This window comes from Macrotis lagotis, chromosome X (assembly GCF_037893015.1).
Source record: "Macrotis lagotis isolate mMagLag1 chromosome X, bilby.v1.9.chrom.fasta, whole genome shotgun sequence".
In the NCBI taxonomy this organism is placed as follows: Eukaryota; Metazoa; Chordata; class Mammalia; order Peramelemorphia; family Peramelidae; genus Macrotis; species Macrotis lagotis.
This window is the reverse complement of record NC_133666.1, coordinates 652,859,445-652,876,120: the sequence shown is the minus strand read 5'-3', so window position 1 is coordinate 652,876,120 and position 16,676 is coordinate 652,859,445. Positions and strand designations below refer to the sequence as shown.

Sequence of the window (16,676 nt, the reverse complement as noted above, 5' to 3'; positions counted from 1 at the left end):
TTGTAGGTCAATATCTCTCTAGCTTTACTTTCTCCAATAGACAAAATGATGTACACTGGACACAGTGTAGAATTTTTAAAGTCAGAATCGAGTGCTGATGTTTACTGCACAAAACTGTTGGATCACAGAGCTAGACATAGAAGCAAACTCAGAATCCCTCTGGTCCAACCCCCACCTTATTTCATTATTGAGACCCAAAGGAATAGTCCCTGAAGTAGTAAAGATCTGTAGTGGCAGAGATGGCCTTCAAACTCAGACCTTCTGAAAACAAACCCAATGTTCTCTTCACTCCACTAGAATGACTCTCATACTAGGACCTTCTCAAATGCTTCAAGATTTTTAAATTATACGCACAAACAACTTGACTAAAATTTAAATGTCAACACAAAGACTATTGAATAAAAGTAGGGAATAACTCATTAAAAAAAGACTTCAAAAAAAAGCCTCAAAGTACTGTGGTACAATGGATAGAGGGTGTAATCGCCAGGAAGGGAAGCTATGGGTTCAAATCCTCCCCTCTGACATATCAGCCATGCACCCCAGAACAAATCATTGAAAGGTCAAATCTTATACATTTGCTACAAGTTACAGAGCAGGTTTTTAATCTGGCTTGGTACTCAGGAGTACCCTTCACCAAGACAATTCCAGATCCCCAGCAACAACAAAAAGCATGATACCCCAAACTGGAGGCCAGAGATTGTCTACTCTTTATTAAATAAAGCCCTTACGGGGCTTAGTGCTTAAGTTCCTCCAATATCAATGAGTCATCTCTGTGGTTCAAAATTTTATCTAGCCTCCCCATGCAAGAATAACCTTACTAGCGAGTTTTTTTTGACATCTAGACTAGATCTGCTCTTTGCCATTTTGTCAGTAAATCAATCAATAAGGAGTGATTAAACATCGATTGTATGCCAAACACTGTACTGTGTTAGTAATACAAAGAAAGGCAAAGACATTCCATGCCCTACCTTCAGGGAGCTCCCAGTCTAGAGAAGGGAGAGGGCTAATACACAATTACATACAAACAGAATAGACAGGATAAATTAAAGAGAATCAAGGGAAAGAAGGCAGTGGGATTAAGAGGGATTGGGAAAGGTTTCCTGGAGATTTTATACCACTTCCACTCCTTTGCTCCTGGTTGCACACTCTAAGGTCAAACAGAGCACTGCAAATCCCTCTTCCAAATGACAGTCTTATGAGTTCTTAAGGATAGTGATCTCCCACTAGCCTCTTCTCTTTAGACTAACCATTCCTCCTACTTTCGATCAATCCTCACATGACAGACTAGAGGCTCTTCACCTCCTGGCTACTCTCCTCTCTATGCTCACCATCATATCAATGTCCTCCCTAAATCATATTTGATTTGATGCAGAGAAATGGAGTGATGAGATCAGTTGGAGACAAACCTTTTTTGTGTCAGAGACACTTCTGTCACTCTAGGGAAGCCTAGGAACACCTTTGACAGTCAGTCTAGGGAAGTCCATGAACTCAACAGAAGGCTTTTAAATGTATAAAACAAAATAGGATTGCAAAGAAAGTCAATTATATTGAAATTTTTTGATTCTTGCTCAGTTTCAGTAGTGCCCTATTCTTTTTGACCCTATTTGGGGTTTTCATGTTTTATCTTTAAGTGTGTTTTATCTTTACCTTGTCCAGCTCATTTTACAAACTGAGGCAAATAGGGTTAAGTGATTTGCCCCAGGGTCACAAAGCTAATAAATGTCTGAAGCCAGATTTGAACTCAGGAAGAGAAGTCTTCCTGACTCCAGACCTAGTACTTTAGGTACTGCCCCACCTAGCTGGCCAATAATGAAATATAGTTAGCAGAATATATTTTTGAAAGTTCATATATTTCAAGTTAAGGATCCCTGATTCAAGGACCAGGGATATAAAAGTGAAATAACAAAAGTCCCAGCTTATTCTGCTACAAGACATAATTCCTAGGACTCTGTTTTGCTTCTATGGTGCCTGGCCCATATTGAGTCTTCCTTCCCTGAGTTCCTGCATACTGAGAGTCAAAATCAAACAGCATTTTTCTCCTTTTAGCCCTGTCTCCCATTATAATAATCCATAGTGTGATATCATAAGCAAACTAGGGGAACATGGAATATTTTATGTGTCAGATTTATGGATAAGGAAAGGATTTATGGCCCAACAAGAGATACAGAGAATTACAGGATATAAAATGGATAATTTTTAATGATATCAAATTAAAAAGGCTTTGTATAAACAAAACCAAAGCAGTCAAGATTAGAAGGAAAACAGGAAATCAGGGAAACAATTTTACAATCAGTGTTTCTGATAAAAGCCTCATTTCAAAAATATGTATAGAGAACTGAGTCAAATTTATTAGAATTTTAAATCATTCCCTAATTGATAAATGATCAAAATTTATGAACAAGCAGTTTTCAGAAGAAATCAAAACTATCTGATCATATGAAAAATACTCTAACTATTGTTTGGAGAAATGTAAATTAAAACAACTCTGAGGTACCACCTCACACCCAACAGATTGGCTAATATGACAGAAAAGAAAAAATGACACGTTGGAGAGGATGCAGGAAAACTGGGACACGGATACACTATTAGTCGAGTTGCAAACTGATTCAACCATTCTGGAGAACAATTTGGTACTATGCTCAAAGAGCTATAAAATTGCACACTCTTTGACCCAGCAATACTACTACCAGGTCTACACCCCAAAAGAGTTTTAAAGAAAAGAAGGAAAAGAACCCATATACACAAAAATATTTATCATAGCTTTTTTTGTAAAGTGGCAAAGAATTGAAAATTGAGGAAATGCTCGTTAATAGAGGAATAACTGGACAATTGGTGATATATTATTATGATGGGATACTATTGCACTATCAGAAATAAGAAACAGGATGGTTTCAGAGAAACCTGGAAAGTTATATGAACTGATGTAAAGCGAGCAGAACCAGGAGACCATTGTACACAGTAACAGCAATATTTTACAATGGTTAATTGTAAAGGACCTAACTAGTCTCAGAAATAAAAAGATCCAAGACAATTATGAAGGACTTATGATGAAAAATACTATCCATTTTCAGAGAAAGAATTGATGAAATTAAAATATACTTTTTTTAATTTATTATTTTTGGGTTTTTTGGTTGTATTTTTTTGCAACATGACTAATATGGAAATAAGTTTTGTAGGATGGCACAAATATAATCTATATCAAATTGCTTATCTTCTCAAGGGGCAGCATAAGGAAGAGAGAATATGGAACTCAATTTTTTTAAATCCATGTTAGAAAAAATTTTGTTTACATGTAATTGAGAAAAAATAAAATTAAAAATTAAATAAAAAATAATAGCCCTATAGTTACAGTCCTTTAATGTTTGATCCAACTGAATGTTAGGTAATTGTACTCAGAAGATCTGGAAAAGGTCCACCTTAATGATCCAACCCTCTTATTTCATAGTTAAGGAATCTAAGGTCCAAAGGGGTTGATTGTCAAGGTCACGCATAGTAAGTCTAAAATCTAGCTTTTGAAACTAGGTTCTGTGACCACCAGGGCTCTTTGAATCCTCTAGTCACAGAGGGGTCCAAGGTCAGAATCATAGGGAGCTAGAGGAAGTAGTGTTTGCATGATAGGGTAACTAGGATCCAACCTATCAAAGTTATTAATTTATTTTCAGGGTCAGGAGAAAGAGAAAGAGAATCTTAACAAATTGTTAATGAGGAATACAATGAACAAGAACCAGTAAATCTTGATGTTTTAAGTCTATTCCCTTTCAAAGATATGAGCACTAGGTTCACTCCCCTAAATGAGAAGAGAAACAAAAGAAGATATGAACCCCAGGTATGTGGAGATACCAGTCCAGTGCTCGGCTCCACCCCGAGAGGACTCTGCAACGCTGCATCAGTGAACAAGCCTGCGGGCCTGGGGAAGGGACATACAAAGCAGGACATGAACCTACAGTTGTGAGCCCACCCTTCACCCAACCTAGACCACAATGTTGACATTATGGGAGTAACTTTGGTCCAGTCACAGCTCCAGGGCAGCAAGGACCTCTGAATCCCTTCAGGGAGGAAGAAACATTGACTTCTCAATCAACACAAGTATCAAGTTGACAATCCCAACTCAGCCTCCTTTGAATGGCAAAGGGCCCAGTCAGGAAGGAAGCTGCCCCTGCTATGTGTCTTCCCCCATCAGTCAACACTTTCCCCTGTGTCCAGATTCCTTCATCCTCAAAGCATTTTCAGGGCTCTTCGGAATCACTTGTACCATGCTTATCTGTGCCCAGATCAATGTCATTGGATTATAGGATTTAGAGCTTAAAGAACATTTAGAAGAATGGAGATTTGGAAAGAAGTCAGCTGATCCTATAGCCCTTGGGTTCTTTCAGTCCCACCTGACTCTTTGTGACCTCCTTTGGGGTTTTCTTGACAAAAACAATACTGGATCATTTCCTTCTCCAGCTCATTTTACAGATGAGAAAACTGAGGCAAATGGTGAAGTGACTTGCCCAGGGTCACACAGCTAGTAAGTAGCTGAGTTTGGATTTGAACTCTGGAAGATGACTCTTCCTGACTTCAAGTCATAGCCCATGATAGACCTGCATTGAAGTCCAGGCTCAGTCACTCACTAGATGTAAAACCTTAGAAAAGGATCTTCTCCGGGGCGGCTAGGTGGCGTAGTGGATAAAGCACTGGCCCTGGAGTCAGGAGTACCTGGGTTCAAATCCGGTCTCAGACACTTAATAATTACCTAGCTGTGTGGCCTTGGGCAAGCCACTTAACCCCCTTGCCTTGCAAAAACTAAAAAAAAAAAAAACTTCTCCTTTCTGAGATTCAGCTTCCTCTTCGGCAAAACTAAGGCATGTGTGGTAGAGTTGTGAACTGGCACAAACCATTTAGAAAGAAATTTGGAATTATATAAAGAAGGTGACTAAAATGACCATATCCTAGGACGCAGAGCTCCCACTGCTAGGTATTTCCCATTGTTAAAAAGAAAACTTTTATAATTCCTGAAATGTAATATGTAAATGTAAGAAATGAAAAGCATGATGAATAGAGAAACATGGAAAGATTTATATGACAAAGTGAAGGAAGTAGAGACAAGAAAATGACATACACAATGAAATGGAAGGAACAACCACCACAAAACAATCAAAATTGGATGCTGAAAAATAATAAACAAGTTTGTCCTTAAAGGATGGTTAGGAGAAGACACTTTCACTTCTATTCATGGAAATCATTATATCTATAAAATCGTATTTTCTTTTTGATCTGATTTTTTTTTGCTAAATATTTTTTAATCTCATCCCTCTTTCAAAAAAAGTTCTGTCTTTCTGGGAGGGAGGGAAGGATATGGGAGAAATGTAAGTCATGAAAAATACAAAATACCAATAAAAATCTGTTTTTAGAGAATGATCAATAATATAAAAGGAAAACCATACTGAGAGACCAGAACTCTGATCATGGCAGTGGTTAATCATGATTTAGGTGGACTTGACAATAAAAGCTATCCTTTCCCCATCTCCTTAAAGAATGTAGTGTTGGACTGGAAGTCAGAATAAGGGCTGCATCAGTGAAGATATGACCAATATGCTAACTTGTTTTGTAGCTGTTTTTCCTTGTTCAGAATAGAGCCATCTCTTAGGAAGCAGGAGAGGCACTAAGAAGGGATAGCAATGTATTTGGAGCTATGCCCAAAAGGCAACAAAAATGTGCATACCCTTTGACCCAGCAATACCACTACTGGGTCTATACCTTGAAGAGATGATGAAAAAGGGTAAAAACATCACTTGTACAAAAATATTTATAGCAGCCCTGTTTGTGGTGGCAAAGAATTGGAAATCAAGTAAATGTCCTTCAATTGGGGAATGGCTTAGCAAACTGTGGTATATGTTTGTCATGGAACACTATTGTTCTATTAGAAACCAGGAGGGATGGTATTTCAGGGAAACATGGAGGGATTTGCATGAACTGATGCTGAGTGAGATGAGCAGAACCAGAAAAACACTGTACAACCTAACAGCAACATGGGGGTGATGGTCAACCTTGAAGGACTTGTTCATTCCATCAGTGCAACAATCAGGAGCAATTTTGGGCTGTCTGCAAAGGAGAGTGGCATCTGTATCCAGATAAGGAGCTGTGAAGTTTGAACAAAGTGCAAAGACTATTCCCTTTAATTTAGAAAAAAACAGATATCTTATTGTCTGATCTTGTTACCTCTTAGACTTCTCTTCTCTTTAAGGATATGTTCTCTCTGCACACTCAATTTGGATCAAGGTACAACATGGAAACAAAGTAAAGACTGACAGAGTGCTTTCTGGGGTGGGGAGGGAAGCAAGATTGGGGGGAAATTGTAAAACTCAAATAATATCTTTAATAAAAATAAATTTTAAAAAAAGAAGGGATAGGGGCAGCTAGGTGGCGCAGTGGACAGAGCACTGGCCCTGGAGTCAGGAGTACCTGAGTTCAAATCCGGCCTCAGACACTTAATAATTACCTAGCTGTGTGGCCTTGGGCAAGCCACTTAACCCCATTGCCTAGCAAAAACTAAAAAAAAAAGGGGGGGATAGCAATGAAAGGGGGAAAAAAGCAGTAAGCAGTAATGTAGAGGAAAGTGGTCAAGGAAAGTCCATTACAGAGTAAACTGACTCAGTTGGGACAGACATAATAATAATTATAACATCTAGTATAGCGCTTACCAAGTAGGAGGAAATGTTCCCATTTCGTAATTATCTCATCTGATAGATGTACTTTGGCTTGACATCGAAAGACTAGAAATAACAGTTAATGAATCTAGAACAATTTGGGGGTCTGCAAAAATGTTTTCCAGTGACTATCTCATTTGATCACCATGCCACTCCCTGAGAAGGAGGAGGGGAGAGAGGAAGAGAGTGTAAAACTTCTTATCATGGTGCTAAATATGAGGAAACTGGGGATCAGTTAATAGGGAGATGGGCATGAATGCAATGAGAGTAATGAATTTGGAATTAGGGGATCTGGGTTTGAATCTTACCTCTTGAAACCCCACCAAATAAAATATCCACTCCTCAGTTGAGCATTCACACTCCAAAGTACCCACCATGCTCTTAGGGTTTCCTGGGCTTTCCCATCTCAGCCTGGGGATCATTCTGTCCCCTGATCCTAGACCTCTTCCCTGCCATATCTCCTCCCACAATTCTATTTGTTCCATTCCTATTCTTCAAGGCCCCAATTAAAGATCACTCTGCTGTCAAGACTTACCTCATTCCCATACCCTCTAACTGGAGATGATTTCTTTCTTATGTGGGGAGGGTGAGAGGATGTGAGAGTGGAGAGGAGGTATAGACAGAGAGACAAGACCCAGCGATTCCTCCCAGCAGCCTCATGAAGTAGGGATTGTAAGCCTTCTTGTACTCTTTTTCAGATGAAGAAAATAAAGCTTAGAGAGGTGACTTACATCTAACCATGCTTCTAGCAAGTGACCAACTCAAGATATGATCCCTGAATTCTTAACTACTATACCAACTTGCCTCTCAGAGATATGGAAAGAAAGAGAGTATGGGGAGGAGGAGAGGGCTCAGAGAACAAAGTCTGGAGTCAGGAAGACCTACATTCATATCCAACCTCTCTAGCTGTGTGACTTTGAGAAAGTTGCTTGACTTCTGTCTGCCTCAGTTTCCTCAATTATAAAAAGAAGAAGATAATAATAACACCTACCTCCCAGAGTGGTTGCAAGGACCAAATGAGATGATATTTGTAAAGCATGTTGAAAATCTTAAAGCGCTATATAAATACCACTGCCATCATCAATGCAGGATGGGTCTGGAATGTACTCCCTCTTCCCTTCACCTCTCAGAGTCACTTATTTACCTTCTACACGACGCCTCTCTTGATCTCTCCCCATTCACCAAGTGCCTCCCCACAAAAAAAGAAACCTTAATTAATTTGAAAATATTTGGTACTGCTTTAATATGGAGGGCATATTGTCTCCCCAATAGAATGTAAGCTTTCTGAAGACAGAGCTTGTCTCCTCCTTCATCCTTGTGTCACAGGTACCTGGCACACGATAAGAAGGTACTTTTTACATGCTTGCTAATGGATTAATGGGATCATAGATATTGTTTTTAATTTTTGGTGAGGTAATCAGGGTTAAATGACTTGCCTAGGATCACACAAATTGTAAGTATCAAGTGCCTGAGACTGGATTTGAACTCTAGGGATAGTATTCTATCCACTTCAATACCTAACTAGCATCAGAGACTTTGTTTTAGGTTTTTACAAGGCAAATGGTTTTAAGTGGCTTGCCCAAGGCCACACAGCTAGTAATTATTAAGTGTCTGAGGCCAGATTTGAACTCAGGTACTCCTGACTCCAGGACTGGTGCTCCATCCACTGTGCCACCTAGCCCCCCATCATCATAGACTTTTAATCGGAAGAGATCTTAGAAAATAATTAATCCATGTTGCCCCTTTCTCATCCCAAATAACTTTCAGTGATGGGCAGAGAATAGAGAGATGGCATGAGAAAGGAGCTAGTGAATAAAAACCTCCTCATTCCCCACCTTCCTTCACAGGCCAGTAATAAGATTAATATGGAAATGAATGATATTCCCTTGCTCCTCTGTTTTTCAGTCCCCTGGGACCCAACAACTCACTAGGGAAACTAGGAAAAAGAGAAAAACAACTAAAAAATGGGCAAAGGGATGGGAAATAATGATGGTAGGGACCCTGGAAGGAGGAATGATTGTGATTGTCTCTCTCTGGGCTTCTCCCTTTTAGGTAAAATGAGACCAGGGAAGCTAGTGGTCAAGGAGGAGCCTTTGCCCTACACAGGTGGGGCTTTGTGACCAGTAGGGTGGCAAATGAGGAGTGAAGGGACAAGACTCTTTCACACGTCACCCCTCACCCTTTCAATTAAGGTGACAATTTCCTGATCTGAACTTGGGCTGAGGCCATAAAAGAGTAGTGTCTTTGTTTACAGAGCGTCAAGAAACCCTGAGCAAACAGTTTTTTTCTTCCTGGAACTATAATAAGTAAAGAGAAAAATAAACTGAAACTTTTCTCCATAGCTGAGGGCTAAGATAAAGCCATCCTGGGCTGATGGCCCCCCTCCCTTGAATATCCTCCTCTCCCACTTTACCTCTCTGCTGGTCCCACCACCAGCTCTTTGTTGTCCCCAGACAACCCCAAACACCTTGAATGCATCCTTAAATGTCCTTCCCAAGCTGTGAGTGCCCCAATAGGACAGGACTTGGGTCTCCGATTCTACTTGTAAAGGTAAGAGTTCAAAAAAGTAGGGACACTAAAGATGGCCCAGAAACTGAACTTCCTAGAGGTGACCTCATTCAGGATAGACAAACCAAGCTGAGCATCAAGAATCTAGTGTTTGGATTATTTATCTCAAAGTACTCTCAGAAGTAGACAGGTGGACCCCAGTTAGACAGGGCAATGCAAATAGCCCTTAATGTTTAAAGTAATTACCCCCAAAGGGAATGTGCCTGGACCCCAGAGTGAATATTCTTAGGAATATCTGCCCAAGACTCAATCTGAATATTATATAGTAATGTTTGCCCATTGGTCAGTATAAATAACTGAAGGGTCTGTCTATTAACCAGTGTGACTATCCCCAGAGATACTTGCCCACCATCCAATATAAATAGCAAAGGGGAGTGTGGATAACTCAAGGGTCTAAACAATGTGAATAATCTAAGAATGTCTGTCCAGTGTCTAGTATATGTAAGCATGAGAGAGAGAACTCCCAATTTTCAGTACAAATAGACCATTGGTGACCCACCTAAAGGCCCTGGGTGAATAGCCATCAAAGATCTTCCCAGAGCTCATTGATAATAGTCTACTCAACACAATGTAGACAGTTTTGAGGTGTCTGAACAATTCCTGGGGGGCTAACCCCCAAATGAAATGCCTAATGTTCAGTCTGAGTAATATACTGATGGTGACAGTGAGATGTAGGGAAGGATACTAACCCAGTACCCAAGGTGAATAACTCTGGGCTATCTACCTAGTGTCCAGGATGAATAAATAGCCTTGGGAGTATCTGCTCAATATTCAGCTCCAGTAGCTGTCTGCCATTGTACAATGTGAGTAGAGTTGGGCTGGTGCGCCCAGTAGCCAATGGAAATAGTCTAAAGGGAGTTCTTCCCTGTGTCCTGGATGAATAGACTTAGCTACGTCTGCCCACTGATAATTCAATTAGCCCCCAGAGGTCTCCATTGTCCATTGTGAGGCCCAATGTCCAATGCCTTTATTTGTCTCTAAATGAAATCTGTGGGTAAAGGTTTCACCTGGGAATGGAAAGGCAAACCTTCTCTGTTGTGGCAACATTATTTGGGGACAGCTCCCCTGATACTTCCCTGATACAAGTAATGTGTATAGTTTGTGCAAACCTGCCTGCTATTCAAGGCATTATATTTCACATACAATGCTCTTTGACCACAAATCCTACAGCTATTTGCCTGGTCCTGCAAGCCATTCCTGTATGACTCATTCTCTTACTCCCCCCTCCCAATTAGACCTGGTCCTGAAAGGGGTAGAGGGAGAGAGATGGGAAGCCTTTCCAGTCAGCCCCCTGCCTCAGCCCTGCCCACATATTGCCACAGGAAATAAAAACTTTGGTACTAGAGTCAAGAACCCTGGACTCTAGTCCTAAATTATGACTCTGACATTCTAGTTTAACTGAGCATAATTTCAAATCCCAGTCTCTGAACTGCTTAGATCAGAGAAGAAGCTATAAAAGTCTCTTCTAAGAATGGAAGCTGAAAAACAACTAAAACAAAAAAACAAAGATGGAAACCTCTAGTCCTGAAGATTATAGGATTGAAATTTGGAAAGTACCTTAAAAGTCAGTTCCTTTATCAGATAGTTCGCTGCCATGGAAGGGAGGTTGGTAGAAAAATGTGGAACTCATAAACTTGCAAATGGATGATTGTTGAAAACTACCCTTGCATATAATTGTAAAAAGAAAATAATAAAAAAGAAAAAATATTAGGGGTAAAAGAAAAAGTAAAGTCAGTCACCCCGTACTTAAGTGCCCCACAAAATACTCTGTGAAGGCAGACCATACATAGTTTAACTCCCTCTGTCCACGAGAGTAAGGTCTCTGCTGGGAAGCCCCAACCCCAACTAAACAGCAATTGTCTAAGTTAGAGAAATGGATATTCCTACTCAACTCAGACCCCAAACCCATTATGAGAAGACCTTTATCCACACACACACACACACACATATACGCACCCCACACCTCTCTCCTCCACCCCACCACATGTGCCCTAGCCTGCCCAGAGACCACAAGCTAGAACACTACAAACCCTTCCTGAAGACCATAGTTCAAAATCCCTTCCCCTTCTCTTAGAGATACCATATCACTATCCCAAAACCCCAGAGAGACCCATTTGAATGGAGAGCCTGCCCCCAGAGGTGGTCACTTGTCACTTGATCCTTTTTCATGACTTGCAGACATGAAAGACTATATTCTGATTCTTAGATCTCTTACAAGCTGTGTAGCCTGGAGCAAGTCAATCCCCTCTCTTAGCCTCAGTTTCTTCATCAGTAAAATGGAGGGGGAAGGTGTCGATAATATTTGCAAGACCTACCTCAGAGGATTGTTTTGGGATCAATGTTTTGGAACCTCCAAAATATCACAGAAATGAAATTTACTGTTATAGCAATTATTATTTGCTTTGGTTCAGAGGTGATATCATTGCTATGGAGAACTCAGGGTAAGGAACTTTCTCTACCAAGATATGTTCTATTATTATATGTTCTAGAGAATTGGGCAGAAGAGGACACCCAGAGACTGAATGTGACTTACCCAGGGTCATAAAATCATTGTGTGTCAGACACAAGATTTGTACCCAATTCTTCCTGACCCTTAGTCCAGTTTTCTATTCATTTTATTGGCAATAATAATGATCATGATAACAACAATCATTATTACTATAATTACAAAAAAATTCAAGTGATCCAAAGAATTCTCCACAGTCTCATCTTTTGAAAACAGTTTCCATTTCTACAAGAACAGAAATATTCAAAGAAACAGAGTATCTCCAGGAAGAGCCAGTACCAGCAGGGAGTCTTCAGGCATCACTAGAAAATGATTCTCCACAATGCATGAAACCCCAGCATGAATGACCACTCTCCCAAACAAAGGGTCAATTCCCAAAAAACTGCCACAGCACTTGCCTGCATGTACTTCCCCACTTTAAATCAAACTAGGATTCTGTCTACCTAAGAGTCTTTCACCTTTTCATGAGCTCTGCCAAGGATACCTTAGCCAGCCAAAGGGGGCCTTTGTGAGATCCTTAGCCCTGAGATATTTCCTAAGGGAGGTCCCTATCACATGCTGACAGCTGGCAGTAAGGGGTCTGCTTCCTCTCCACCCACCTACCTGTCAGTAATCATCTCTCCTAGAGGAAGCCCCATTCTCCCCAGATCTGGAAAATGATCCAGTCTTATCTTTCTAAACATGCAAACCTCAAAGGACTTAGAAGCCCAGAAGCTCCTAGAGGGGACCTCAGGGAGCATCTGATCCAACTCCCTAGTTGGAACGAAATTGCCCCTGGTTACCAAATAGTGGGTAGGGAAGGGAACAAATTTATCCCTGGTTACCCAAATAATCCATCCTTCTTCCTGGGCCCCCCGCCCTGAGTGGAAACTTACCTGCCCCAGAGGTTAGTATGAAAAATACAGTCAGAACCAGTGGATGCCTCGGGGATAAGTGACTCCTCCATTCCATCCTAGGGACAGGGCCAGCAGAGCCCCACAGCAGCAGTAGCAGCCTGGTCCAGCCAGGCGGGCAGTATCTTCCTGCTCCTCACACCCCAAAGGGGAAGCTGACAGTGAACCCTCCCAGCCTTGGGTCTGATGGAGTAAAAGAGGGAGTGACACACCTTGCTAGGTCTCACAAAAGGGGAGGAGGGCCAGCCCTCTGAAAAAGAGAAAGGAGCTAGCAGTTGGTAAAGGTCACCCAGCATTATCCAGCACCTTGGGCAGTGGGGACAGGCCAGTGACTAATCCGAGGGCAGGACCACAGGGTACATCCAGCCCCGCCTGCCTCTGTATAGATGGATGGCCACTCCACAAGGAGGGGGAAGCAAAGATGAAGGCTTCAGCTGGTTGCTCAGGAACCCCTTTTGTCTTTGGACTCTTTCAAAGACTGGTTAACTAATCCATCTTGATGGTTCCTAACAAGTTTAGTTTAAAAGAACAAACTGGAAGAATTCCAGGTCCATTTCCAAAAGTTGCTTTGGAAAAAAAAAAACTAGAAATAGCAGCATTTCTAAAGTTGAGCTTGGTTCTGATCTTGAGTAGAGATGAATTCCATAACTCTCACAGAGACCCCTACCCACAATTCCTCATTCTTCTATATCTTTGCCTGGTGGTCCTACCCAGTCAGATTGGGGCTCCAGGCAGAGCCAGGCTGAACCAAAATACAATTCTGGGTTTCTCCTTACCTCAGGGAGGGGCAGAAAGAGGAAGCAAGTAGGTGAGGGGCTGAGACTGGCTCCGGGGGAGCTGAAGAATGTGAAGGAGTGGAGAGGGAGGGGGCCTGAATTCCCCAGGAGGGAAACAACCCATCTTGGTCAGCAGGGTGGCTGGTGCTGATGTATCCATCTGGCCAGCCCCCAGGATGGAGGAGTAACCTGCTGTACCACACCTACCCAGGACAGCTGTGGGAGAATATGATGGAAACCAACAATGCCAGACCCTATGAGCTGGCCAGATCTGGGGCTTCTCTTCCATGGATCCCTCACTCTTTTACCTCCTCCTCCCTTGCTGGTTAATATGTCCTGTCATGTTCAGTGGTCCTGTGTTGTCAGATTGGGGCTCCAGGAAGGGTCAGACTGGGATAAGCCTTGGTACAGGGAATCTTAAGAACCAAGAGGGGGAGTAGCTGGGTGTTGCGGTGGATAGAGCAGCGGCCCTGGAGTCAGAAGGACCTGAGTTCAAATTCGACCTCAGACACTTAATAATTACCTAGCTGTGTGACCTTTGGGCAAGCCACTTAACCCCATTGCCTTGCAAAAGTAAAAAAAAAAAAAACTAAAAGGAGAGTCCCCCCACACTCCTGCCCCTTTGAGGCACCCACATTTTGTTTCTTACAGAAGACTACAGTCTATTTCCCTCCTTCTCATCCTGGATCATTCCCAATATGTGTGGCCTCAATTTCTTTGAACTTCAGTGGTTTGAGCTGTAAAATGGGTGGAAGTAGCCTAGATGATCTAAAATCCCTTAAATCTGTGTTTAGCCTTCAAATTCTTGCCAATCAGATTTACATGCTCCAAAGCTGCCAATGCAGGTGGGAGGAATAGGGTTGGAGAATTAAAATAATGAAATCACTCTCTCCTCTATATTATTACAGCAACTTTCCTGCCTTCATTCTCCCTACCTCCAACCCCTCCTGTCCCCAAAGCCCAACTATAGTTACCTCTTCCCTTGCTCAAAGAGTAATGAACTCACCAGTGATTATATGATCCCAGAATGAAATATTGGACAAGAGCTTAGAGATCACCAAGCCTAAACCCCTTTTACAGATGAGGATAGTGAAGCCCTGAGAGAGAGAGAGAGAGAGAGAGAGAGAGAGAGAGAGAGAGAGAGGTACATGCCCACACTTCAAGTCTGAATTCCTCAGTCTGGTATCTCCTCATTTCCCATCTCTTTATTTTAACCTCTCCAAAGATGATGATCCCATGGTGCCTAGGCTAGTGGGTCCATTTAGCTTCTGTGCTTGTGTTTAGAACTTAGAAAGTTCTCTTCCTTTCTCTCTTCCATTTCATGCCTCTCCTCTTTAACCGGTCATTGTCATTCAAATCAACAATAATAAATATTCACTGGATATTAGATCAATGCTTTAAAGATGTCTCAGTTTCATAGTGTGGGACAACACACACACACACACACACACACACACACACACACACACACACATGTTAGTTAATTGGTATAGGTGCATCCCTTCCTCCATACTTTCTTGACCTGAGCACCTGGTATCTTTCTAGAGATCCTCCAGGGAGTTTAAATATTTGTTTATCATTGAAAGTTGAAGTCCACATTCATGGATAAATAACTATATAAAAATGAGACTCAAAGCTCACCTCCTTTAGGAGGCCCCTCCAGATAAGCTCCCAGAATCTCTTTCTCTCCCAAACTCTTGCTTACATTGGTGGGTAGGCTGAGAATTGCTGCCCACACCCTGTACTAGGTTGTCTCAGGTTGCCTCCTCAGTTACACTGTAAACTGCCTAGAAAAGAGACTGTTTCCTACTAATCTCCCCTCCTCCCCAACACCTCACAACTTAGTCTGCTCTGTGCCCCAGGGGAAAATCCAGAGCTTGGGTGGAAGAGAGCTGAACCAATCCAATACTCTTGTTTTCAATCCTGTTTCTCCTTGACTGAGTTTCTGTGACTGTGGCACACTCCCTCCTAACAATTCAAGATGGAAGAACAAAGAGGTGGCATTAATGACTCTGTCAGTTTGGACAGAGGTCTCTAAGGGAAGATCTCAGGGATCTGGTCTTGGGTGTGCTAGTGAATGATCTTACCAGTGACATAGATGAGGGTATAGAGAATATGCTTATCAAATTTATAGGTGACACAAAGCTGTTGCAACAACAGAATCAGAATCTCAAAAGTTCTCAACAGATCAGAATACTGGACAAAATCTGGTCAATTTTTTAGCAAGCATTTATTCAATGTGCTGAGCACTGTGTTAAGTGCTTCACTATCTCTTTTATCCTCACAACAACTTTGGAGGGCTGGTGGTATGAGAATATGAAGGCAGAGAGAGATTAATTGACTTGCTCAGGGCCATGCTAAATTTGAACTCAAGTCTCCAGGGCTCAGGGTCCAGGTCTCTATCCATTAGACCATTAGAGACACTGGTTATCTCTAATATGAAATGCTAATTGAATTTGAGAAGAGAGGCATCCTTCCAATATATAGTTTCCAAACTTTCTAATGACTGTAAGTTGTAAAACTTACAACTTTCCAAAGGCTATAATTTGCAAAAAACAGTTCCAGAGCCACAATAGTGAAGGGAATTTTCTCATTGGAAGTTTCCTACATAAAACCACAGATCTGAATCAAATGTAAAGTTCTTCCCCTTGGGTTCAAAGTATTAATTTCACAATTAATTTCACAAAGGAATAGCTGTAGCTAGATAATTCTGTCTGAAAATAGTCAGGGGCTACAAGCTCAGAGTCACAGCATCTTGGATTGGCAGGAATCTCTGAGTCTAGCTAGTCCAACCTATGCCTGACCAAGAGTCTACTCTGTAATATCACTCGCTGTCCAGTGATTAACCAGCCAGCCACCATACTTTCTTGGTTCTCCTAACTCTTTGATGATTCCTTCTTATCTCTATCACCACTTCTCATTCTCTTCCCAGATCCAAACAAATGATCCTATTCACTTCTGAATTCATTTATTAAGCACCTACTGTCTTCTCTCTGTAGACAGCTCCCCCCATCTTGACTTCACTTTTAAACTCCAAACTCAAATTTCCAACTGCCTTCAGAACATCTCAATCAATCCTCAAGCATTTAAGAGCCTCCTATATACCAGTTGCTACTAAGTGCTAGTTTTAAAGACAAAAATGAAACAGTCCCTGTTCTCAAAGAATTTATGTTCAAACGGTAATGTCTCATCAACACTTTAGACCCCACATGCCCTAAGCCACAGTCATTAACTTTTCCCAAAA

The 16,676-nt window shown here is 41.5% G+C and overlaps 1 protein-coding gene across 30 annotated transcripts in view; it reads right to left on the bottom strand.

Annotated features, from left to right (window-relative positions):
- Nucleotides 1–13,489, bottom strand: part of MUC16 (mucin 16, cell surface associated) — a 210,977-nt gene extending 197,488 nt beyond the window's left edge. For 8 of the 30 annotated variants that reach the window (XM_074204966.1, XM_074204968.1, XM_074204971.1 and 5 more), the window contains exon 1: nucleotides 12,639–13,414. In XM_074204966.1, the coding sequence (XP_074061067.1) occupies nucleotides 12,639–12,714 (76 nt within the window). In that variant the 5' untranslated portion in view covers nucleotides 12,715–13,414. The other 22 variants (XM_074204988.1, XM_074204987.1, XM_074204979.1 and 19 more) reach the window with 9 other exon arrangements.
- Between the last annotated feature and the right edge of the window lie 3,187 nt (nucleotides 13,490–16,676).